Below are 26,646 nucleotides of genomic sequence, written 5' to 3'. Positions count from 1 at the left end.
CATACGGTGCTCGAAAAGGGGAAGTCAATCATTTACTTAACTCCAGACTTTGTTCTTTCTTGAACAAAAAAAAAGTACAGCTTTTGAAACGTTTTAAAATAAATACGTTTTTTATTTACTATAATACAGCTAATTTTAACGTTGTATGATGTATGGTACGTTGAAAATTCCCATGTCGTGCGTTCACTACGGTAACGGCGAATTTGTGGTTGCGGTGTTTCCCTTACAAGTTCCGAATATTCATTGCAGCTCTATTGTCCGACGATCATTGGAGGGACAGGGGTCACGTGTATATTTTACAGTCCCACGAGGGAGCGAGGACGTCCGCCCTGCGTAAAAGGATAATAACTGTAACTTTTGATGATATTTTCAATATTTGTGATCCAAAAAAAGCTACTTCTTTTTCCCTTAAAGTTTGTTGAAAATACAAGGCACTAAGGCCTTGCAGGCACAACGCATTGTCTACAAGATGAAACTTTATTGTTGTCAATAGAACCCAAATGCAGTGTTCAACTTTACACTACTAGTCTTGCAGGCTATATGTTGGCAAGTTGAACATGGTTAGCGCTGTGACACTATCTTGAGAATGTACATAATCAATCAAGAACAAAAGTAATACAGAATAACCAGAACAATAATAATAATAATAATATAACAAAGTATATAAAAAGTTATTTCTAATGGAGATGTAACGCTTCAGAACAAGGGGTGGTCCCTTTATCCTTGTCCTGCAGTCACCATTGCGTAGGGCGATAGGTTTATCGTGGACACTAAACTGGTGAATTTGAGCGTAGAGTATACTGGCAGCTGTCAGTGTGAATGTGTTGTATGTGGTATGGAAAGCAGCGGGAGAGAAGAAGTATGAAACGAAAATGCTGTTTTTGATACCTACTTTCTCATGTTATACGACTCTCTTTGCTGTCATGGGGGCAGTTAACAAGCCGATTTTGAGAAATATGACCAATTTGGTGTGTTACATATAAATGAAACAATTTAACGTGTTTTTGAACGACAAATTTTAGAGGGGAAAATCATAGTTGCTACGGTAACTGACATCCCGCTTCGATTTTAAATAAATTTCCCTACCAGCCAGGAAATCTCCCAGCTAACCTCCCTTCGCTAACCCCCCCCCCCCAAAAAAAAAACAACAACAACAACAAAACAAAACCCGCGTTGCCCGCTCCCAAGTAGTACAAAATCCCGACTGGCACTTTTTCGAACCACCGAATCACACTGCCTGCCCGTCCATGGGTCTCTTCTTCTGAGAGAAGAAGGATGAAATCCCCCGCTTACAATCTGATACCAAAAACTAGTTTTTAAGTGTTTAATAGAGGAACCATAATGATGACAATTCTAGGGGCTAGAAGGATCGGCACGTAAGACGGCTTCAACGCTGTACGGTGAAGGAACCATGAAATACAGAGGGATTACACAACACGAACATATCGTGCGCAAACTTCATTGTAGCCCCACTGAAGATATCGATGGGTGAGTCGAGAATTATTTGAGATTCACGGACAGTTTCATTTTCAAGTGCAATCTCAGGGGCTGTTAAAAAGCGCATGGCAGGTGAAACACATCGTGATTGACGAACATCGACGAAGTTTGGGAGTGTGAAACTCCGACAACTTACGAAAATGATAAATTACAATAGGTTGTGGGACAAGTGCTGACTAGTGTTTGAACAACAAGCAGAATCTGAACTATGATTGGCACAACGGTGGTGTATATGTTCGGCGCAAGTTTGGCGTACGTTAACCGAAATACGAGCTATAACCCCCATCTCCTTGCGCATTGAAGTTTCGCGTGTCATGGCGTATTAGAATGGTCCACGATCCCTTGTGCGCTTGCAAGTGAATCGTGGTGATCGTATATCGACTTCATAGCGGTAACAGTTTATGAATTTTTCACTATTTTTTTTGCAATACTATTGCAAATTCTTGTTCTACCCTCCGAAACATGTAGAAATACCTACTATTCAGTTTGTGACAACACAGTGTCTATACATGTAAAATACACCAGCTGTTATTGTTCACATTTGAATTCTAGACCGGACCAGAATTCACTTGTTAACAATAATGTTGCAGTCTACACATGTACAGACTGCAGTTGACATACTGAATACTGTGTATCTCGACGTTCCCGGGGCTAGAACAAGAAACTGTAGTTAAGGTATTATGCGCCTCGAAAGTGAAAGACTTTAACTTTTGCTCAAACTTTCCTTAATGAATCTTTCGACCATTCTCTTTCAAAATCTGTAACTCCGGTGACGTTGAGGACGAGTATCACTTTTTGTTAATTTGTTCACTTTACGACAGCATAAGAGTTAAGTTTTTACCACCATGTACCTTTCTTGATCCAAACTATGATAAATTCAAATGGCTTATGAGTTCTAAAGATCCCCAGGTATTAATGAATACTTGTAAATATATCTACAAAGCCATGGCTGTGAAAACAGCAGCCATCTGCAACTATTAGTATGAAGAATTTAATCTTCAATTTATTTTTGTGAGTATTTTGTAAATATTGTATCATTTATTTCATGTCTGTATTTGTGTGATGGATAACTTTATTGAGAGCTAGGTGTTCTCCTTGCATTTGGGCCCAAGGCCTTGAAACGCAATAAATTACTTACTTACTCTTTCAAAATCAACGATAAAAATCGGGGGTCACCGTGCAAATTTTAGTACTAGAGAAACAAATAGCCCAAGATTTACCGATATTTAAAATTCAAAATGGCCGTCATCCCTGTGTTAATTCTATGGAGAAAAATAAAATTTTCGAATTAAGAAAAATTAAGCCTATAAAAAGTTTTCTTACACCCAGAGCTTCAAAATGAACCCCCGGAAGTGGTAGATCAGAAAAGAATTGTAAAAGTTTGATATATATATCTGTCCCCGAGGCGCGATCTATACCTTAACTTTAAAAACAAAAAATAGAGAAAAACCATCAAAAGTTACAGCTACTGGCCCTTTAAGTTTGCACACTCAACGTGGATACGGTGTTCGATATTACCTTTGAGCAAATGTTGTACATGTATTTGTGTATTAGCGAGACAATCTTGATGTAGTGTAGGGCTAAGAGAAGCTCACCTCCAAGGCAATTTGCCGTTTGTTCTTTGTAACTCGATAACTTTGTCTGGGCCTTGTACTTGCATTGCACATATCGGTTACAGGGTTTGTGGGAAACTCGTCAGCTGCACGGCCAGTCGCACGAGCCACACTTGAATAGATGGAGAGAGTTCGCCATTTTGCACTTTGCCACTGAATTGGGTCTCTTTGAAGGAAAAGATGGTATCTCTCGGTAGCTACAACTTCTGCGCCTTTCAGAGGAAATGTGTGAACTGTGTCTTTTCCGAGAGAGAAGGGAATTGTAAAATTTACCACTGTGTTTGCGCTCTTTATACGGACAGTTCTTTCAATGTCGTTGGACACGAGGTCTTTACCGTGGCCTCGGTCGTTTCATGAATGACTTGGAGAGAGGCCACAGATCACAAGAACTGCGAAAAATACAATATTATACTCTCTAATGTTGGGTTATGCATATAACAGGAAACATATCACTAAGACGTAACTCATTGAAATATTATCTTTTCTCAGAAGGCCACAATGAAGGGATGATAGTGCGGTTTCATTTCTGTCCAGAATTTCACATAAGCTAATGTAATATCAAGTTGATTGATGCAGATGGGAGGAAGACTTTACAGCCTTTGATGTACATTATGAAGTTAAGGCTATTGTTATGAGTTTAAGAGAAGCAATACTCGGAATATTTAAAGAGGGGGCTTTCCTCGTCTGACATTCGCGACATTCATAACCAATATAACCACTTTTACTTTACTACTACTAGTAATGCTACTACTTACTACTAACAACTTTTACTAAATCGTGTTCAATAATATGAAATATGAAACATCTTGTCAGTCAGAAAAAGGAGCATGTGGGAGTATGTAAAATTCTTACTCTTATTTTTGTGACAAGAGAAAATTTTTTTCAATCGAGTTAACATACAAATAGCAGCCATTTTGCATACCAAATACTGATATATTTTAAGTAATTTGTTTCTCTAATCTAATATCAACATTTGCATTGTGACCACTGATTTTCATTATTAATTTTGGAAGAGAAACATTTATAGTTTCTCTGAAGACATTTGGAGGCAAAATTTTTAAATCACTCAGTTCCAAGCCACATGCTATCATTCATAGGCGTAAAATTTGCAGACAATTTGAATGCACACCAATTCTTGGTTGATGATTAGTCATTTTATTTACCTTTGGAAGTAACATTTCATACATAAAGAGTGAGTGGTGTTTGCCATAAAATTGTGAACAAAACAAAGCAGGACTTGCCGTAGCTATCCACAGTGCAGAGAGTATCAGGTGTACCTCCTGTGTAAAGTTTTCAGAGCGAGTGGACGGCGAGAACTGAGATGACGTCTACTGCTTGATATCAATGGGTTAAACCCTGAATTTGAATGAACCATGGTGAAAACAAACCCACATGCACACATAAATACGTGTATTTCCATACGCATTTGTACACGTGGGTTTGTTTGTACCGCCATCATGTGATCTCTTTGAAATACTGAGCAAGTAGAACACTACCGGTACGCCTCCTTTTTATTCTGGAGTAGACCCATTGGAGTCCAATGATTGGACATATCAATATGAACGTTTTAACCCTTTCACCCCCAGTTCCCTGTATACAGGTCCAACTTTACCATAGAAAACAATGGATTTGGGACAAACCATGGTGGTGAAAGGGTTAAACATAGGCTGAAACAAAAACAGTATTTGTTTCTGAATTTACAAATTTCAGCAAAGAGGGGGAGGAGGGAGAGGTACTTCATTCATTTTTTTTTGAATTTCATTATTCATAATTTACATTTACAACTTTTTCATTCAGGTTTCATCTGTACAGCTTCTGCCATGAACAGTTTACCAAAACTCTGACCGGCAAACTGTTTGATCTGATCTGTGTGGTGGTTGATCTGCCCGGCTATTAGGAGGCCGTCTAATCTGGCTGGAACCTGAATGGGTTTGAAGATCTTGGTGATGTCCTCCTCCGGTAGAGGTGGTTCCCCTCTGGACTGTCTGGCAGCATTCTCTTGTTGCTGTTGAGACAAATGAACTTAGGTGAAATAGAGATATAGAGGCTAGAACGCCTTACGGGGTGGGGTGGGGGTGGTTAACTACAAGTCTTAGTTGTTCTCTTTATCCTTTACATGTGTGGATGAACATTTTCACTTCTCGATTTTTCTGTTTACAAACAATTTTTCCGAAATTCAATCAAGGGTTGATATTCAGGGGCAGCAAAACAGTACATTTTGACCTCAATGAAATCGACATTCCCCTGCTTCTTTTGATGAAAATGTCAGACAATCCAGCTCTCGATTGAAACCATGAGGGAATTTGTGTCCAAAATCAGGGACAAGATGTATGTCAATGTGTACTGTTCACTCACTCTGAATCAGTCGGTTACTGCCACCAAAATTGATGCAATTTGTTACAATAGGTGGCAGTGGCTAGATTGTCAAGTAACTTATTTGTATAGAGAGATTGAAGACACACATTTTGATAAATTTTACCAGGGTTCCTCTTATTAATGTCAACGCAATGACAGATATGTATTGAGGTTCCCACACCGTTTACATGTAGTTATCTTCAAAAAATCTTAAGCAAAACACTGCTATGGAATGAACGTATGTCCCAATATTACAGAGAAGTCTATGACTCTTTCCCCACCATCGTTTACTTTGACCTGGAAGTATTTAACAGGATGGTTGGAACCAAAGATGGAAAAGTGGGGGGTGGCAGGGTCAGTCTTTAAATAACATCAATGTAGGAGTTCTAAAATCATACTGGTGACTTACCCTCTTGTATTTGTATTGTTGCTTGGCCGATTCCTGCTTGGCAACATTTCTCAGATAATTCATGTATTTGTTGTTGTCTTGGTTAGCTTCATCCACACTGTCCATCAACAGACGTAGCTGCTTGGCAAGGACAGGACTGGAAAGAAAAGACAGAAAGATGCTCTGGTGACAAAATAATAACGTAAATCAACAAAACTCAACCGACAACCAATGATGCATCTTCACACCAAATAATGAGTTACACATGCAGTAGTATGGCAAATAGAAGCTGTAGCATGAAGCAAGGTTCCATGAATTTTCCACACTTTAGAGAGATAGTCCCAGAGGGAATTGGGCATTGGAATTGGGACAAGCCGTAACCCTTATCCTGCCAAGTTCATATTTCACCATCAGGTAAATTTTGTTAAAACTAGTGAAGCAAAACACGTCCCATATGGTGCATTTTAACAAAAAAATGAACATTTGAAGGACCCTGAAATAATGATACCAGTACTGTACTTTTTATGGACTAAAACTGTTGGAAAACAGACCAAGCCAAATGGGTGGAAATACGTATGGTTTTGGCTCAATACCGCTTTTCACTGAGTTGGTTGATGGGGAAGTGATACTGTGTGGCAGGAAAAGGGTTAATATTGCACATTTGAAAGATTTGACTTAATTTGAACAAACTGAAGTTACTGGTCAACAATTCATACTGTAGATGTTATCATTTCAACATGTAATTTTTGATGGCTAACTAAGGGATGGGCTTTTAGAACTTTAGAAGGGTTAGACAGGATTCTGCTTGGCACTTTTTTTTGCACATTTTAATATTTGACCATTATTTTTTCAGATTTCAGATAACATGTATACTCTTTCCTAAATTTACGCACAATTTCGTTGGCTGACTTTCAGGTGAATGTTTCAGCATGGTTTTTGGTTGCAGTTTTTGCGCCGCAAATATTGTCAAAAATTTTGACCACGCCTCAAAATCTTGTGGCCACCCCCTGAGCAAACATGCATGTTACCAGTGTGACTTCTAACCCTTTGAGTGCTGTAATTTTTCCCACCAAAATTTTGTGCCACATTTTACAAATCTTTTATAAATTTTTCTGAATTTTTTTCATAATTCAGACCAAATGGACATCATGTTTTATTGGCTACAGTTTTTTATCAAAATTTTGGCAAAAATCTGAAAACAATTGACTGTGATATATTTCATAAAGGTGAGAAAAATTGACGTTGGTGCTCAAAGGGTTAAGCCTACTTGGGGTGTTCTTTTTGATCAAAGAAAATTTTCAGTAGGGCTGATCTTGGAAATTTTGAGAATAATTTCTGAACGGAAGTTGTAAGACAAAGACAGTGGGTATACTGAGATGTCTTCACAAATTCACTCTTGGAACACACTCTCACACACAGCACAGACACACATCAAAAACTTGCCACTTTTCACTGAAAATTTACATACAAATGTCACTGCATAACGCTGTATACATGTATATATTTGTGACAAAAACAGACGTCAAATCTTCAAAATCTTCCATGTTTGCACAGAAGATATGCAGGTACCAGTACAAATGAAATAGCAAAGCACATTTAGGAATTTCAGGATATTTCTTTGCATAAGTCCTATACCAATGCTTGCCTAATATGTAACATTTCCCTGCATTAGTGAGAAATTACAAGAGTTTCTTTTGGCTTATAAACTGCTTTCCTCCTCACTGGAACCCTGAACCAGACATTCTGCCCCTCTCTCTACTGAAACAGACCCCCATTTCAGTGTATCAAAGTCCATGCCCACCATTGAAAAAAAAAGCTTTGGGCCAAACCATGATTTTGCAAAGGGTTTATCTGTTCAAATGTTTTCAGCCTACATATCACTTACCCTGTGGTCAGACTCAGGAAATTATCAGGCTGTGAAGTCTGTGTGCTCTGTATCTCACACAGCATGGCATTGATCAGATGCGAGTTCCGGATTACGATCGGAATTTCTTCAAACATCTGTTGGAAGCTGAGGTTTGCTTTCCTTATGCTGGCAGAGGAAAAATATGTGCGTTACATAAACTTTTGTAATTGTATACAGTCAAACCTGTGTATAATGGTCACACATGGAACCAAGAAAGAGTTGCCAATATGAGGCTGCTGATGTGAAGCGTGCTTGAAAGGTTATACCTGATTGGTCGATTGTCACTATTCACAGCAACGGTCTGTTTGTATTATTCAATTACAACGGTAAGATTCAGCCAACCAATTGGATAACAGCTTCCAAGACACTGCACATTAGCCCCTATATGGAGGTGGCCTTTCTATAGAGGGTGGTGGGTGTGGTATTAACCCTTTTCCTGCCAAGTCGGTGAAAATCCGCTTGAAATTCGGTGTAGCCAGAATCTAAGCACTGGTGACCGTTATTCTCCCAACCCGGTGGAAATCGGGCCCTTTTTGGGTACCCCCTTTCCTGCCAAGTCGACGGCACTACGTTTTGCTATCCCCTGTGCGTTTAGGGGTCATCCGAGGAGAGGTTTTCTGACAAGGAACGCCTTTTCCCCTCGAAATGGGTTCGCAGGGAGTCGATAGACAGGGAAAGGTGCAGAAACCTGTCCGCCAGTCCCCCACACCCGAGGGGGGCTGTTTTTTTTACCCGCTTTTTAGCGGACTTGGCAGGATAGCATGGTGACGTTTTCTGGCGGAGTTGGACGTACTTGGCTGCCTGGCACTATAGAGATTGCTGCCGAACTTGACCAACTCGGCAATGCTAATCTAGAAGGCTACCTCTTGCAAACGACTTGGCAGATATGCCGATGGTGCGAGACGAAAGTCACTTATTCAGTTGTGCGTGACTGAAAATGAGAACGTATTTTTGACGGGACGGCTCGACTTGTTCCTCCGATGGAACGGATATGAACGACTCGGAAATACCATTACAAACTGGTGTCCGACGTACTAAGCTGGGCTTCAGCTCTGCAAGTTCAAGCCAGGCAACGTCCTTCACGCCTGGCCGTGCCATTCAATGGACGTAGCTTTGGATTTTTTATTTATTCCATCGTCCGAAGTATTGGCTCTGGTTTGCAGGCAAACGTATCCTCTTGCCGACGCATTAGTAACTACGTACGCTGTTTGCGTACAGAGAATTCAAAAGTGACATAAGGTCAATATGCTACGGGGATACCGCCTGCAGTTAGCAGGGACTGCTTTTGTTATGCAAACCAGCTAGCAGTACAATATGGCTGCCAGGCATGTGGACACGTCGATGGCTAGAACAATGGAAGCATATTGCGTTGCACCCGTGCATCGCAAAAGTGAACTGAAGACTTGGTGGTAGTGACTGGTTATCACTGGTTAGCTGCAGCCCAAGCCATGTCGGTACAAACCCGTACCTGACTGAGGACCACTCGATTAAGTCAGTAATGAACGGTAACACTCGTAAGCCAACTCCCAACTGAGCTGGCTAAACTACGTTGAGCTGTGCTTCAATGGCTCAGCCATGTCGTTAATACAACGGCAAAAACGTAGTTTTTGTGCTACACTGCCAAGTCGTTGGAGGTACGTATTCAATTGACCCTACCCTGGGGAAACAGGACAGGTTTGACGGTGCTGCTGCACCCCTAGCACGACCCTCAGGGTCTCTGACTAACAGACGAGTGAGGTGATGTTTGTGCCTAGCGGACGTGCGTAATACTGAAGGAGTTTATTTCAGAAAAAATAAACATGAAACGGCAATAAAATGACGCACTCCCAGGGGCAAACAAAGCCGGTGACCTCAATTTTTTTCTGCAGCAACCCTTGAGCTCCTTCCCCTGTCTACGGGCATGTAGAAATTATCGAAGTCTAACACGTATAAGTACGGCTAAAACTACCCTGAAAATGGGCGATTTCTGCCAAAATGCCTGGCAGGATAACATGCAGGAGAGCCAATCTTTTGCAGGCACATATTATGGGGCGGTTTTCTACTGACTTGGGAGGATAACGGACAAGGGCGCTCGGCAGGAAAAGGGTTAAATTTGATGTGCTGAGTGGTGAATTGAAGTACAGATAACAGTGAATAAGAATTCAGTATCATTAACCTCTTGAAAATTATGACATCTGCATTCATTTCTGAAACAATAAATGACACAGATATAAAATCTGTCAAAATAGACTTGTTCCTTTTTTCACTCTCAATTTTTTGATAGAGTCATTCAGATTCAGATATGCTGACCATTAAACACAGGTTTTGTACCAAACTGGAGTGATTACATGTGGCCACTAACCACATAAGACAGGTGGCTGTTCTCTAGAGGGCCTTTATGTGTGAAATGTAATGGAAGTGCCACTGTGCACAATATACTTTCTCTGATATCTGTACATGTGAGTACTACCCTCCCTTTTGTACTTCAATGTCTTGTCATGGAAAGATACTAATGAAGCCATAACATTTGTTTCAATCCACCTGACTGGTTGAAAACTTGGAAACCCTGGATGATATAACAATGTCAGCCAACCAATGGTGACCTTTTAAATATTTACCTGTCAGGAGTGAAGTCTCCATCTTTGTACATGTGCATCAGCAATGGTGTGAGTCTGTACGCACGCAGACATAGAGTACCCCTGCTGGTTTTGATTGGATCTGAAAAACAATGCAGAGAATTCCTCTGAGTGAAGAGTGGAGAAAAGTTCACATTTTCTTCTTTGTCAAAAAGCCATTTTGGCATTACTATGGTACTGCTCATAAGAATGAGAAGATGAACTAGCACCAGTTCTTGGGCTAGTAATTTTATAACAAGTAGTTTTTTTGCTTGTACTGGCAAAATATGGACTGGTGAATTATTCAGGTTGTGATGAATATGTACTAGTTGGAGGGTGGACACTGAGTCTGAGCAAGTGATCTTTCGGGTTACTAGCTTCTGGATCTGAAAACGATCTGCTCACCCCTGGTTTGGTGTACTGACTATTCATATACGTCCATGTCATGACAAGTTTGTGACATCTGTCACTGCTAGGGCCACTCACCGTATATAAGGACAACTGACTCTTCTATTGAATGCTGGTAGTTGAACTGTGAATCTAACAACGCTTTGTTCATGAATGAACCGTAGAGGGTAGACTGATACCAGCCGACGTGAAGATGATCGATGTTGACGTGTCGTAGATTCCGCATCATCTCCATCTGGTATTGTACTGCAAGGGTACATGATAAATGATAGAAAGATAATACTATATAGGGCTCAGCCCTTGGTGTCGCGCATGTTATTTGTATTGAAAAAAAGAATTAATTGTTACTTGCTATATACGTTTGTATGACAACTATGCCCAGTTTCATGACAACTATGCCCAGTTTCCCTCTGAGCAGTTCCCGTACGTACACAACGTCAAACCCTGCAGCAGTGCAGGTATAGATTTTCTATAATGTGTAAAAATGTTGGACAAAAATTGGCAATTTTTACCATGATAACAGCCTATTGCGTTAAACAAGGGACGGATTATGCCATCATTATCATTGCAATGGTAACCTCACTGCCCACCTTCCACTTGCAAGCTGAAAACTATAGCAGTCCGTCTAAAAACTGGCAATTTTTACATCTGGTTATTGACACAGGGGCGCTTTTTCTAAAATTCAATCCCAGCATTCTTTGCGTATGCCCCCCCCCCCCCCCCCCCCCCCCCCCCGTTCATATGCACTACAGATTTCTCCCTTTTCTATTTTTTATGCATGATATTAACGATATTTTGTATCAACGACAAGGTGAATAATAACACTTACTGGCTAATAAAAGAGATACATTTTATAAATGGCATGTTATAGAATAATAATTTGCATGTTTCATATTTGTTTATTTACGATTACTCAAAAAAACATGGCGGCGCCCATGAAAGTAGGGTACACTTCCGGTTACTCACATAGTATATTATGAATATACGCCTGCGTAGTCAGTAAGCTGCTGGCGCTACTATTAATTAGATAACATACAAAATGTAATAATCATGTCTGCTTTCAATTTGAACACTAGATGTACGGTAGAATGAACCTTGAGGGACTGTTTTTCAGACACTCACACTATTACAGTACTTTTCTGGTCTACTGCTCGTCTGGATTCATTTCAAAGGCACCATAGCAAATGAAGTTTTTCAATCTCTTGTTTTTTTGAATGTAGGATATCTCATTTTTCATAATAGGGGGTAACACTAGGTATTGAGCCATTTTGAATTTCAAATCTTGGTACATTTTTTCCCTCTCTTTTTGTGGATGCAATTATTACATTGACTAGCGATCTGTAAGCAACATTACTGCTACTATTTGTACATATTGGCCGGAGGCCATAAGTACTGAAATAAACCGAATTGAATTGAGCCATTTTGATTTCAAATCTTGGTACATTTTAGATGATTTGTTTCTACAGAATCAAAACTGTACACAGTGATAATCTTTCAGTTTAACCATTATATTTAAACATTAAGTTCTCTTTATTGACAGAAATGCCAAAATTTTGTTGCAGTATTGACTTTGAAGGAAACTCGTGATTTCATCTGAAATGACAGTTGTCAAAATATTGCTGCCTTTGTTTAACTGTTTCTTTGTAGGATTTATTCAGAATATAATTGATTTTTCAGCAGGTCAAAATAAAACATGAACAACGGTGGAAACACCTAAAATTATTGCTGTTGCGTTTGGTAATGTAGGGCATTGGCTGTTTTTTACACTTTTATCTCTCAAATTCCCCGTAGCCTGTACATTGTTCCATCAAAGCCACTGAAAACAAGGGAAGTGTACCAATGTCTGGTTATGGAAGGGTTAGAGGACCCTTGGTCCCCAGATAATAACGATGAAAGGACAAAGTGGCCATGATGGATGATTGGTCAAGGCACATGGCAAACAACACTGATTGCATGATAGAGGGGCGGGGGTTTAGCTCTCTTTTGAGTGTAAAGTAAAACTTGTTTGCCACAATTACACCATGAAAACTGCATATATGTATGTGATACTCAATCAATTCTCAGATTTAAACTAATGATTTATCATGTTAGGGAATGTTCAAATCGTAATTTCACTGTCATGTTTTCACTCTTCCACACCTCATTTAGAAGATGAGATGAGAAGATTAGAGGTCAAACACAAAAATTACGCGCACCATTGTCCACGGCAAATAATGTGATCATTACCTTCATCAAAGTCTTCATCGTCTGTGTGTCTTGGAAACGGAAAACAGTTTGTGATTTCTAGTGTATTGTCTACGACCAATCCCAGTAAAACACCCTGTACAAGTTCCGTACATCCTGTACCTTCCTCCTCACAATGCTTCACTATTTTAAGAACAACCTGCAAATAGAGTTTTAAAGAAACACTGTTGTCACAAACAACTCACTTCTGCTAGCTCTTTAACACTTCTACTGTGTTGTCAATCTTCTTCACACGGAAAATGCTTGTTTTTATCATGTCGCAAATGATATGAGCCTATTTTGGGCAATCTTAAGATTGTGCGAGCGGTGAATGTAGCAGAGAATGTAACGTACTGCACTGCAGTCGTGTACAGTGTGCCCTCTAACAAGCACGTCTTTCTCCGAATTATGCGTCAATGTTTGGTGGACAGTGCTTTGCTATCTTTACATGTAAACCAAAAACTTTGCTTGCGTCACGTGCAATTTGTTTGCGTTGTTGCGTGTCATAATGGCTTACAGGGCACACTGTTCGTGCAACTTATCAGTCACCATTTAGACAACAGGGCTCGAAATACTTTTTTTCAACCACCTGTCCACTGGACAAGTCAAAATAAAAAGTACCTGTCCCAGTGAGAAAAGTACCTGTCCAATATGGCATAATTTATTCTAAGAAACAATACTAGTTTCAATTCAATTCAACAAACTCATGCCTGTATCATATGCAAACTGGCGTAACAGCGGTGTCAAGATAGCTCTGATAATCTCCCAATCTAAGAGATTTGAGATATGACCTTAGATAAATCAATATGGCTGCCTCCTGTAAACAGTGATTAGATATTATCGAATTTTCTTTTACTTTTTTTCTGACAGGTAAATATCCAAATAATGATTTTCAAATTGTAAAAGGTATATGCTGTAACAGCGTTTCCGTTAACGTAAAATCCTGCGTATTTTACGCAAAATAGTCTGCAATACGCAAAAAAAATCATGACTGCGTAAACTAATTAATACGCCTTGAGAAATGCCGCCCCATGACACGGACGTACTTGGCTCACACTACATTGCCTCAACGTGGTTCAATGCAGGACAAAAATAGAACATATGCACCTGCTTGCAAGTGACATTTATCATGATATTGCAACATTTTAGACTTTAGCGGACGGCAACTCTTTATGAAACCTTGTATTTCATCATCACAAAGCATCGTGTCAATCAGTTCTGTATAGACAATGACACTACAGATGCAAAAAATTCGAGAATCCATCGAGTCTACGTTGTTGGTAACACAATACAGTTAATCATGGTCATTAGGTCGCATGTTATTTGGAAAGTGTGTACGGGTGATGATTTACACTCCGTAGGGTTGCATCTTGAGAGGTCCCGCTGGACTTTGATCAGTATCTGCTTTTTGTTGGCCCTTTGAAAACACTAATTTCATTGCCAGAAAGTATTTTCTTTGAAACTTTGAACATGAAGTCATTAGGCTGCTCAACGATCATATACGAGACATGCATCACGGCATTGCAAGCGTTCAGCTACTATACCTTGAAGCCCCCCACGTTATTGTTTTTTGTTAATAGAGCATGCGCATTAAAGGAAACCCCCTAGTTCGACAGAAAAGACTGCCCAACTCACTTCAGATACCGATTCCCACCGACACCGATACATTTTACGCAAATAAGAACCAAGTTGCGTAAAATCGTACGCAAGTTTTGAAATTGTAACGGAAACGCTGTTATATAAATTTAAACTTATGAATATTTGCTGTAGTCAATAGGTTGAAATACTGGTTGCAGGCTGAAAAAACCTACCTGTCCACTTGGACAAGTACTTTTCAAAACTACTTGTCCCAGGCCAAATTTCACTTGTCCGGGACAGGCAGACAAGTAATATTTCGAGCCCTGGACAATATCAAAAAAGTGTGGAGAAAGGGAGACTGGTTTTATGACAAAGCTGGTCTGCAAGGGGGTAGTCTAAAAAGTGTATCAACAATACACTACTGCCAGTCCTTTAACACCAAGTATACTGTACCCTGCCACAGTGAGTGTATATTAGTTCCCATGCCTGGGCAAACACTTAAATATCGTGTTCTTCAAAGATTTTGAAATGAGAAGCTTCATCATTCTTTCATGAAGACTGGCAATGGGCTAGCTTCATGAATGTCAGACTCTAGCTGCTGTGGTGTAGCTCCATGTTTTGCCTTGGCATGTGGGTCAGACAGCAAAACCGTCCGACCCACATACCCAGGCAAAACCTCAAGCTACAGCACCGCTAGTCGAATTCATGCAGGACTCTGTAGACATGCAGGAGGTGATGTAGCTGTGATTATGCAGCGGTGCTGTGGCGTATAGATCACGCTCGGGTCAATGGTCAGCACTACAGAACCACTGCGAGCCACCCAATAGACTTTTTTGGTAGTTTACTACGACACCGATTGGTGTTGCTGATTTAGCTCACAAAATAATGAAATATATTAGTCTTTGAATAAATCAATTTGTATCCACTTTATCATTTATGACTAATTCTCTACTCCTGCTACATGTAGCTACATGTACCTAAACAATAAGAACATGTGTTTTCAACCATTTTCCCGAGAGCCGTCAATGAATGCGTGCTGTTTGCCCTCTCTCGTAAAATGTATTGAATACGTTGGAGGTCAAAAGTTCAGATTCAAGCAGAAACCGTGGATAGCTCACTGAAAAATGGTTGAAAATGCATGCTGTCACTGTCAAAATAGTAAGCAGGAGTAGAAGTCAGAGATGAGTCGTAGATAATTAGTGAGATAAATCAGCGACACCAATCCCTGTTGTAGTAAACTACAAAAAAGTCTATGGGTTGGCTTGAAGGGTTTCTGTGGCACTGATCCTTGACCCGAGCGCGATCTGTACGCCACAGCACCGCTGCATAATCACAGCTAGAGGTGATGCTATGGGCCATTTGAGTGCCAACACATGTAACTGGAAACCCTAGGCAATTTAATATTCCACTATTGTATTGATGATGGCGTAGTATTGCCACACCATATTTAAAACAGAAAATCAGCAGATACACTTGCTTTACTATGTTCTAGCTATCTTGCCATCGTAAAATGCTAATGCAACAGTCAATGTATCCCCTGAGCGAGCCCACGTCGGGCGAAATGGGACAAACGTTGGGAATTAGATAGTGTTTGCCATGAAATTATGCCCGAGGGGTGGGGCAATTGCCTCATATTGATCCCCTAGTCACTTTCATACACAATATAAGAATGCCCCATCCATTGGGGTGAGGAATTTACCTGCTTTTGGTGGGGATTTTCCAGATTGTCTTGCTCCAGGGGTGGGGCATTTGACATATTTCATAAGATTAATTTCCAAATCCTCCACTATGCCCCAGGGTGGGGGTGGGGGTAGCTGCAAAATTGTAGCGCTACAGTGAGGCGGTTGGTGATTTTTGGTTTTTGCGACTTCGCTCACCAGTAGCGCTACATTGCCGATGGCCCTGTAGAGGGTAAAATAAGCGCATCCCACTGGACCAGGCGTGTTGATGCGAAATGTTCAAACATGTTGATCGCGTTCCATAAACAGTGAGCGTGGGGCATCCATGTTTCTTGGAGCCGCCATTACTGGAAGTTGGTAATGGCGGCGGCTCCCAGAAATGTTTTCAGAACACGATCAACGTGTTTGAACAATTTCAAAACCCCATAAACGACAAGGTTAGAGCAGTCTACTGTTTAGTCTTCAGTAGTGATAAATCGGTACGACCAAATGCAGTATATATGTAGCATTTCACATCAACACGCCTGGTCCAGTGGGATGCACTTATTTTACCCTCTACAGGGCCATCGGCATTGTAGCGCTACTGGTGAGCGAAGTCGCAAAAACCAAAAATCTTCTCACCGACCGCCTCACAGTAGCGCTACTGGGGTTGACATTGACTGCCGCATAACCTTACTCTGGACACAGTCCCTTGGTGGGCTATTCAGCTCTGGGACTATTCGCCCCATAGACGAGTGTACAGGAGCGAGAAACACTTCAAGTCTGGAATCAGAATGGCTATAAAAACCACGCCATGACACATTCCATGTCCAATTTCACTGTGAAAATTAGCAAGTTCATCTATCATGCAACCGTCGATCGTTTCCTATCATTCTAAAATTTCATACCTGATACTTTATCTGTTTCAAAAACGCTCGTTTCGTGTGATTTTCAGCCGAATGCGACGGACACCTCGCCAAAACCTGGGGGTGAGCAACATTCCGGTCACCTCGCGCTGAATGCTGGGCACCCCTACTTTATTGACGGTGGCGCCGCCTATCCATGTGGGGTGACTTGAATGTTGCTCACGCTTATGTTTTGGCGAGGTGTCTCTCGAACTCGGCCGAAAATCACACGAAATGAGCATTTTGTAAGCAGATGAAGTATCAGGTATGAAGCAGGGCTTGACAATTCCTATCGCCCGACGCCCGGGACAAGTGAAATTTACGTTCGGGCAAGTCAAAAATAAAATCTGGTCGCCCGCCGGACAAGTTGTTTGTACAACTTCTGGCGCAATCAACGCGAACCTAAGTTGCGGTTTGTGCCCGTTTCGCCCGATTTGCGTCGTCGTTCACACAAAATAAATGTCAATCACTGACTTTTTTTAGAGACAATTGTGATGTTCTTCTGCGATTCACTTGCCGACTTACACAATGTTGCAATTTCTCGATGATCGACATGAAATTGTTTAATCGTCCAATTCAAAAAGTCGCTTAAAATTTGGCGTAAACAGCATTTCTTTGTTGTATGCTGACTGCTCCGCCCCAACAAATTAGGTAAAAAATTGCAAAACCCAATCATATTGCTTATCGGCGATCGAACGTGCAGTACTTCAAAATCATTTATGCGGTCTCGCGAGGTAGACGAACATTTTGGCAGATAGTTTGTGGAGTGATCGCTGTAAATACGAGTATTTTACGATAATATTTCCACTAACGCAAACAAGGCATTGTGCATTTTCGTGAGCCAGAGCGTAATTTCCGCTCCGCAGACCTTACGCAAAAATCAAGCAAAGCTGTTGCCGTAAAGAGGCGCGTAGTTTACGACGATGGGCATTGTGTAACTCTGAGAAACGACGTTGTGATGATTTACGATGGCGTTACGAGGGCCAGCGTGAGTGGGATCGTCTGAGAATCGACGACTTGATGTGATGATTAGAACGATGTTTCTGACAAAAGACCTAAACATAAGCGTTGAGGAAAAATGCCGTAGATGTTATCTCCCGAAATGGAAAGCACAGTGGCCTTGGTTGAAATATGACGGTTCCAAAATGTTCTGTACTTCGTGTCTCAAATAGCCACCATTGCTAAACCACTTGGAAAGCGAATGCTTTTCTTGACGGATGTGACATGTTTTGCGTTGAATCCATAAGGTCTCACGAGTTCAGTCAACCGCATTTGGACTGTTTGGCGCATCGCAGATGAGATCGTGACGGGGACAATGATTGTGGAAATTTTGTTGGTTCCGCTGAGCCCGATACGGTTTCACTTGCCAACACCCCGCTCGCATGCACTCGCAATGCGTGAACCGAATGACGACGACCAGTGACAGAAACTTACGACGGCATTTATGCTTGCCAAACACGGGAAGCCCATGTATGATATGTACCTTCAAATTCAATGCTAGCCCTGCGTATAGGTCTGTGTGTTCCCGGTGTAATACGGCCTATTGTGGTGGAGGCCGTATAACGCCGGGAACACACAGACCGTACGCAGGCTACTTCAATGTAAACTTTTGAGAAAAATCGGCGTCAACATCGGCGAAAAGTACCAAAATATGAAAGCCCTGAAAGCCGCAACGGAATTCGTCGCAAGTATTTTAGTCTTGATTATTACAAATGGAGGACAAGTAAAATTTTTGAGAGGACAAGTGAAATTGAAAATCCACTTGTCCGACGGACAAGTGAACTGGAAGAAAAATTGTCAAGCCCTGTCAATTTTCGTGTGATTTTCGGCCGAGTTCAGAAGACACGTCGCCAAAACATAAGGCATGAACAACCTTCCAATCACCCCTCATGGGTACGCGGCGCTAACGTCAGTAAAGTGGAGGTGCCCAACGTCCACTGTGAGGTGACCGGAATGTTGCTCACGCTTATTTTTTGACGATGTGTCCGTCGAATTCGGCCGAAAATCACACGAAACGAGCGTTTTGAAGCAAATTAAGTACCAGGTATGAATTTTGAGAATGATAGTGAACGGTCGACGGTTACATGATAGATGAACTTGCTACTTTTCACGGTAAAATCGAACGTCGAAGATGACATGGTGGCACAATCCCTATACGAAATAGCCATTTCATTTCCTGACTTGGGTTGTTTCTCGCTTCTGTACACTCGTCTATGGGGCGAATAGTCCCAGAGCTGAATAGCCCACCAAGGGGCTGTGCTCTGGACTGTAGTAAAGTAACTGCTTATAACAAGGATCAACTCGAAAATTATTTGTCATCGAGTACAGGTGCCGGTACAACAATTTTAACCATAGAAGTCTTCCGCTTCAACATCTATGTTTTAAAACCATAGACCAAGGCTTGAACATCGATAGACAGCGTCTGTGAGCTCATGGAGGTAGTAGAGACCTCCATGGTGAGCTGAACACAAGCCTTGACTTCATACATCTGTCAGGGAGCTCTCAGGCGGTTAATCGAAATCGCTTCAGAAATATTCGATTAACGGAAACACAATCGAATTTTTCTCGTAATATACAGTCTAAAGATTCTGTGAACCACATCGCAGGCGAAATAATAGTGAAGATCAAGCTTACCAAGCCGTCAATCTGCACACGTGCAACTGGGGAAACATCTCTGGCCGCCATTTTGTGTGTTCTTATTCAGCCTCGTTCGCGTTGCACACTTAATCACTTATGTTATTCTTCGATGAGAGACCTTCAAAAGACATTTGTTTTTATGATTGGTGGATTTTATTATTTTATTAAAGTAGATATTTCTGAAATCTTGATTAAATTGAAAGCGATATGAGACCAGGCTGACATATCAAGTCAGGACTATTGTACGAGGGTAAGGGTGAAGATCGGTTCCCTTTTTCTAAAAAAATGCAAGTTTTATTCCTTGAGGTTGGTCAGTGAATACGATTTCGGTGTTCTTCAATCTGCTGATTGTCTGCAAAGCATTCCATTTGCCTATTATTGCGAAATGTTGCACTTTCCCGTCCTAAATTCTTTTCATTACCCACAAGTCCACATTCAATATGTCAGCGCCCTGGCAGATGTCGACGCAACGCAACGATCATAGGTTTTTGTCGTAATTATGGAAATATTTCTTTCGAAGCATATACTTTTGGCAAAAAGCCGATAACCAAGCATACGAACAACCGTCTATACGTCTCCGAAAGTCTATCCGATCTTGCCACCTTCTCAAAACAATCGCGAAGGGGTGGAACACGTGTTTATACACTGTACTATATAGACACTAGTGATCATCGATCGTCTCAAATTTCATGTGTTTGTCCTACGTACTATCATGAAGATAAGGCGGTACAAACATGCAAGGCGATATCTGAGTTTTTACCGCAACAACTTTAGCTTCAGGGAACCCCACCAAGTCCTCATCGATGGCACGTTTTGCACAGCTGCGCTCAAGTACAAAATCAACATCAGGGAGCAGCTTCCGAAATATCTTGATGGCGAAGTGCAGGTATATGATGTAAACCTTTCATATCGGACGGTTGTCATGACGTGGAGTAAGAAAAGAATCCGTCTATCATCTCCATGCTTGGAGGTAGAGCGTTACCTCCGGTACTACTCGAATATTCTACCTCCCACCTCAATAGCATAGCCATCATGCATGGTGAGGGATGTGGGTACATGCGGATATGCACCCTTGACATGTGACCCGGCTAGGGATCTATTATACAACCGAATTAAGTCATTGAGAAACAGCTCCTTGATACCCCTATTCCAACAAATGTTGGTTTGATGGTGAGATGTAAAGCATGCACGTTCCTAGCTGCAGTACTGGTTTTGCCGTCCGACTCAAATACCCAGGCAGAACGTTGAGCTACTGTACTGCAGCTAGCACGTACAATAGATGATGATATTTATTTCGGATTACTGATTACTAGTGCTAAGTTCATGCCTGACTCAAAGGTATATTCTACCCAAAGTCCCTCTCTTAATAAATTACAATTTTGAACTGAAAGGACATTTTCTGTGTGCAATTTTAAATATTAGGCCAAACTTTGATGAAAGCCTTTCCAAAGCACATTTTCTATAGAATAAAATCTTATGAACATCAGAATAAAACCCAAACCACAGGGACTGTGGCCAAACCTTCACATATTCACATAATTTGTCTGTACAGTTCTGATACACATGGATCAGAAACATTGCGGAATCAAGAGGATATAGGACAAACATTCTGTAGTCTGCCTACAAAAGCATGTTGTTTGACGAAATGAACATTCTTCCCACGGTACCCCTTTTATAGAAGATAGCATAAGTAAACAAGTGAATGTTATAAATATCATTTGGCACTCTTTCTGCAAGGAGACCCTTGCACTGTCCTTGCTCTCGGCAAGCAGATACTCAGAGGGTTCTTTGAAACTTCAATTTTCAGGAGCAGCATGAAGACTGTTTGCCCAGTTTGACATAATGCGACAAAGAATTTGCTTCAAATGCATTGCATACTTACATGTGTATTTATCATAAAATGTTTAAAATTATATGCTTTCAGATAATAGAGTAACAATGGTGCTAGCTCTTTGGAAAATCTAGTTTGTGGTGACCTGTAGTGGATTAAAGTATCAATACCCAGTTGTGCTTATGAAAACACTGAGCAATGGCAGAAGCATTCAGTATTTACAAGTGTTTTGGTCAAGGGTAGTACTTAGGAAAATTTGACTTCAGGGGTTCCCAAGTCATGTTCCTGGGGTTCCCAATGGTACACTGTATACCAATGCAAGCATATAATTAATAATGGTTACAAAAACCATGTAGCATTGTATCTACGGTCCCAAGCCTTTGCAAAAACACTTATAGAATTCTTGCAATCTGGAAAACAATTGCTCTGCCATTCAACAGATTGCCTTGAGTTGCAAGACCTGTTAACACCTCAAACAACTGTATTCATAATGATTCCCCTACAGCTCCTTACAACTCAATGCTGCATCAGGGAAGCAGAGTCCATCGGTCAAGAAGCCTATGGTGCCATGCTGATCCTGCAGAGATTTCAACCCAGAATGTGTGGGCACAGAAATAATCCAGTGGCTGCAGCTGATTGTTTTCTCAGCTTGGTCGGCAAAAATAATAGTAATCGGTATTTCATAGCAACGCAGGTGAGTTATCCTGCAGATCTGCTGGTACTCTTTCCAACAGTTATGTGTACTTTTATATCAAATGTATGTACATGTATTATAAAATTAACGTTGCAGTGTTTTGTCTCCAAAGTGCGATCGCACTAATTGCATGTTTCAGGCTATTGTCTGCCTTTCAAAAGTTACCAAAGTGCAGAATTTTACATAAAACCACAGCCAGCAAGTAAAAGCCCATATGAAGTGGTGATCTATAAATGTGTAAAAACTGTGAATTTGCTGTTGTCTCTGGTGGTATCACTGCCCATCACTCAAAAGTCAATATATTGCCTGTCATTCTGCTTTGATGACGTACGTCATCTCGAGTGTACACACTCAAAATAACAGTATTATACTTGTGGTTTGGCTTCCATAGGCACTGGTGCAATTTTATGTTCATATTTTGATAGCAGTAAAGTTTGAAAACACAACTTGAAACATTGTATCAATAATGGAATTGTAACTTCCCCTGAAACTTTCAATTTTGAATTGATGAATGGAGGGCATAATGTTCCCTTCCATGAACATGCATAGACACTGATGTTGTCATTAAAATTGGTTGATGTTTATGAAACCAGAATGTGAATAAAAAATGCATCGGAGAATTCTATGCCGCAATCTGTGTTATTGCATGTCTGGTTGTAAGCTGACAACAAAGTGCATATTTATGAAAAGTTGTAAAATAGTCAAATCCCCTCCTCCAGCACGTGCCTTCATGGCCTGCACATGTAACACCTTCAAAGAGTGTTGTACTTAAATATGGCTTTTAGTATTCACTTTAACACTAGCAGACACCCACTAAGTTGTATTTTTTCATTCATGCATGCATAATTTCCAAAAATATTTCCTAAAAATGCGGGAAAATATTTATTTTTGCATATTAATGAGAGAACAATGACATCATGTGCAAAATGCCCTATTTAGTGTTGGATATTTCTCTCATACAGGTAATCTGGACAGGTTGAACAACAGGAATTTTCACATTGTTTGGGGAGTAGAATAGGAAACTATACAGTATAACTGAAAGAAAATACAGTTTAAATACATCAGAAGATACAGCTTATGATACTTGAAGACTGTACTTTTTTGATAAAACATATTTGTCATATCTTTTTTTAAAGGATCCAGAGTTGACTGTTAAAATCCACAGAATTCCAGGTCTACCTGTGCTGTACATCAATTTCAACGCCATCGTCCTGGAGAAGCCGTCTACGAAAAGTACGGAGATTGCTGAGAAGAACGTCAGCCAGAAAATTAAACCTTCAGAGCAGGAGAAAGAGACAATCGAAAAACTCAAGAAAGCAGTTGGAATCGAGGAAGAAGTGAAAAGAAAGAAACGGAAGAGAAAAGGAGGTCCTAATCCCCTGTCTTGCAAAAAGAAGAAAGTGAAACTCAACCCGGAAAGTTCAAAAGCCACAGAGGGAAAGAGAAAAAGGAAGAGACGGAAACGTGTTCACGTTGCCGAGCATGTCAAAGAACACTTTGGAATTAGCAGGACTGAAACTACATAGGATATGTGGTTATCTAACCACCAAAACTTAAATATATGAACATACGTTAGGCAAGCACTTCTGAAAAAAGACAAAGCTAACAGAGTCTTGTCCATTCTGTAAACAAACTCCGTGTTTGTTGTATTCCAGGTAGTTTTGGAGTGTCTTATGTGACAGGCACTCTTAACATGAATATTCATAGCATCTCAGACTGTAATGATCTGTCTGACTGTATCGTCACCTCTACCTGGTTGATACGTACAGAACAATTCTTCACTACAACCTATTGAGGAGTCAGAGATGCCAGCAGTACCTATGGAGAGTCTACGTCTGTGAGTCTAACTTCATCTGTACTGTAACACAAACAGCTGTGAACTTACTATCTTTGATCAGAATTTCACACAATTATATTTAAAATCACCATGAAAATGAATTTGTGAATCTGTTGCCAACTTTATCTGCACTGTCTGAAATAAATTTAGGGAAGGGATAGTTTCGACTTTGATTGTGCATTTGTTGGAAATCCTTGAACCATTTTTCCTTTCCAGGGAAAATGAAAGTTTGTTGTTACAAATGACAAAGTTTGTTTCATGGCAAGAGACGTACCTGGCAATGCAGTCTGTCAATGGTGCAATATGCCTTGAATAACCATCCTGCACTTGCCCTACCCAAGAAAAAATATTTTCTCAGTGACGGTACAGTAGTTGACCTCCCAACCCATATCTTAGCCCTGCATATTTTCCAAAGGCGTAGTTCACATTTCAGGCACCTGGATGCTTCATCAAACAACATAGGAGGGTGATACTAGGGTCAATATGTCTATCTATCTGTCTCTCTGTCTGTGTATGTGTGTATGTGCATGTTTGCTCGTATGAGAAGTTTAAGTTGTATTTACCTCAAAACAGACTTTGGTCTTCTCCACAAAATGTCACATTGATATATTAATTCGTTCTTGGTAATTGACCTCAACTCTAAAGGTAAAATTTTAACTTTATTTTCTGAAGCACCTTTTGTTTTTGGTTAACGTTTAACAGCACTGTGGAAAAAAGTTAAAATGACAACTTTGGTTAGGTTTTCCCTGGTTTTACTTTTCTAGGTTTTGTATTTGTCTAATAAAGTGCTGGTAGCGAAAAAGAAGCCATATCAGTGAAGGATATGGCATGTCATGACAGTCTTTAAGGAATAAAAATAAAGTTCAAATGATCAGAAAAGTGAACTGAAAGAGGTATAAAGTACAATGTTTTGATATTTCATTCCAATTTCATCCCCACTGTCACCCTCTCTATCGCAAATCATATTAGAACAGGCAGTTATGTATTCCATTATAAGCGCTGCTTGAAAACTTATCCATAATTGAAATGACTACTTGTTAATTTTTCATTCCAGAGATAAATTAATATGTTCATTTTAATGAGGGTGCCTCAAAACTTGCAATTTGATTTCAAAAAGAATGCATGATTTCGATTTTCTTCTTGTCATAACAAAGAGATAAATAAACAAAATTTTTTATAATACGGAACTTGTTCTTAAAACAGCAGTTGACCAATTGTCGAGGAGAAACTGCTTTTGGAGTTAAATATGCAAATTTATAAATGCAGAGGTGCTTTCCATGTTTATGACGATGCTGAAGTTAGACTCGGTTTCGGATTCGGTTTCGGATTCGAGTGACAAAGAAATTTTGTATTTACAGCCAATTTAATTATACTGTGGAATCCTTTATTTTCTCTTGGAATTTATTTTCGTTACTTTCGCTAGACTCTTTTCAGCTATAATAAAATCCAATCAGACTAGAAGAAGTGAAAATAAGACGCAAGAAATCTGTTTTCAGTTAACATAAATTCCAGTGAAAATAAAATATAGTCCGCAGTACTTTCGTATGCAAAGATAAATAGGTGTTGTCGAGAACAAGTTTTTACTGGATTACCTGCTGGCAAATGTAGTATATATTTTAAAGCATAAATTCTGTGCATGTTCACAATTAAAATAGGTAAAAAATAGAAATTACAGAAAACTCCAAAGCACTTCAATTCGAAGTCGAAAGGAAGTGTCGAGCAAGGAAAACGTTTACAAAAACAATTTATACTTTAATTTCTTTATATGTCACAATGTGTGTCACGTGGTGTAATGCTAATGTGTTGTATTACTTTGATGTTTTGGTTGATGTTGTTCTACATAGATTTCATTTTGAATGTACAATACTAAACTGCAGGACTAAACTATCAGTTAATAGGTTGTATAATAAAGATTGCATTGAATAGTCTAAACTGCATAATGCCCATTATTGCTCATAAGTTGTAACTTTTGACTAGTTTTTCAGCAGTTTTGTCTGGTGTATTCATGCACTATAGTTTCTTGCTCTACTGCCAAAAGTATTTTGTTTTTTAAACTGTATAAATTATGATTATGTGCGCAACAATAATGTCATGAAATACATGCTACATGTGCAGTAAGGTGATCTAGTTAAAATATCTCCTTGTGCATCAGTAGTTAACATATCCTTCGAAAAAATAATAACTTAAGCTGGAAATATAAAACTATTCTCAGTTATTCGAATCCGAAACCGAATCCGAATCCGAATCCGAAACCGAATCCGAAACTGAGTCCAACTTCAGCATCGTTGTTTATGGTGGTTCGCTGTCATAGCGCCACCTACGGTAAACCAACCTGCCGGACTACGTTGAAAAACACAGAGGCCAAAAGGGATGGCATAGTTGGTGAATTTCGGGATCAAGCAGTTCAAAGCCGCCCGTTCTCAACAACTCATCTCTTCGACAAATTAAACATGATGGATTGAGTTGCCGTATTGATGTATGATCACGCCATGTATGGGCTTTAAACACGTTTAAAAAGTCAT

At 40.1% G+C, this 26,646-nt stretch overlaps 2 protein-coding genes across 2 annotated transcripts; one reads left to right on the top strand and one right to left on the bottom strand.

The window, feature by feature from the left end:
• Positions 1–4,242: 4,242 nt before the first annotated feature.
• Positions 4,243–19,880, bottom strand: LOC139133020 (eukaryotic translation initiation factor 3 subunit H-like). The gene is made up of 7 exons (XM_070699403.1): positions 19,760–19,880; positions 12,988–13,144; positions 10,840–11,007; positions 10,357–10,456; positions 7,739–7,885; positions 5,875–6,010; positions 4,243–5,115 (listed from the first exon to the last, which is right to left on the bottom strand). Exons 1-7 carry the CDS (start codon positions 19,808–19,810, stop codon positions 4,900–4,902), a joined length of 975 nt encoding a protein of 324 aa, XP_070555504.1. The 5' UTR covers positions 19,811–19,880; the 3' UTR covers positions 4,243–4,899.
• A 301-nt stretch (positions 19,881–20,181) lies between these two features.
• LOC139133021 (rRNA-processing protein UTP23 homolog) lies at positions 20,182–26,056 on the top strand. Its single transcript, XM_070699404.1, has 3 exons — positions 20,182–20,648; positions 22,099–22,287; positions 23,424–26,056. Exons 1-3 carry the CDS (start codon positions 20,475–20,477, stop codon positions 23,811–23,813), a joined length of 753 nt encoding a protein of 250 aa, XP_070555505.1. The 5' UTR covers positions 20,182–20,474; the 3' UTR covers positions 23,814–26,056.
• The last annotated feature ends 590 nt before the right edge of the window (positions 26,057–26,646 follow it).

The sequence above is a fragment of the Ptychodera flava genome, chromosome 5, assembly GCF_041260155.1.
Source record: "Ptychodera flava strain L36383 chromosome 5, AS_Pfla_20210202, whole genome shotgun sequence".
Classification (NCBI taxonomy): Eukaryota; Metazoa; Hemichordata; class Enteropneusta; family Ptychoderidae; genus Ptychodera; species Ptychodera flava.
The sequence above is the reverse complement of the archived record's forward strand: the minus strand, read 5'-3'. Positions and strand labels throughout refer to the sequence as shown.

Excerpts from the sequence above, each read along its gene's own strand:
- LOC139133020 (XM_070699403.1), bottom strand. The coding sequence starts at position 19,810 with ATGGCGGCCAGAGATGTTTCCCCAGTTGCACGTGTGCAGATTGACGGC. Across the intron at positions 6,011-7,738 it reads TTCCTGAGTCTGACCACAGG|TCCTGTCCTTGCCAAGCAGC; the intron begins GTAAGTGATATG and ends TTTTCTTTCCAG. Across the intron at positions 5,116-5,874 it reads AACAATACAAATACAAGAGG|CAACAAGAGAATGCTGCCAG; the intron begins GTAAGTCACCAG and ends TTGTCTCAACAG.
- LOC139133021 (XM_070699404.1), top strand. The coding sequence starts at position 20,475 with ATGAAGATAAGGCGGTACAAACATGCAAGGCGATATCTGAGTTTTTAC. Across the intron at positions 20,649-22,098 it reads ATCTTGATGGCGAAGTGCAG|CTCCTTACAACTCAATGCTG; the intron begins GTATATGATGTA and ends ATTCCCCTACAG. Across the intron at positions 22,288-23,423 it reads GGTATTTCATAGCAACGCAG|GATCCAGAGTTGACTGTTAA; the intron begins GTGAGTTATCCT and ends CTTTTTTTAAAG.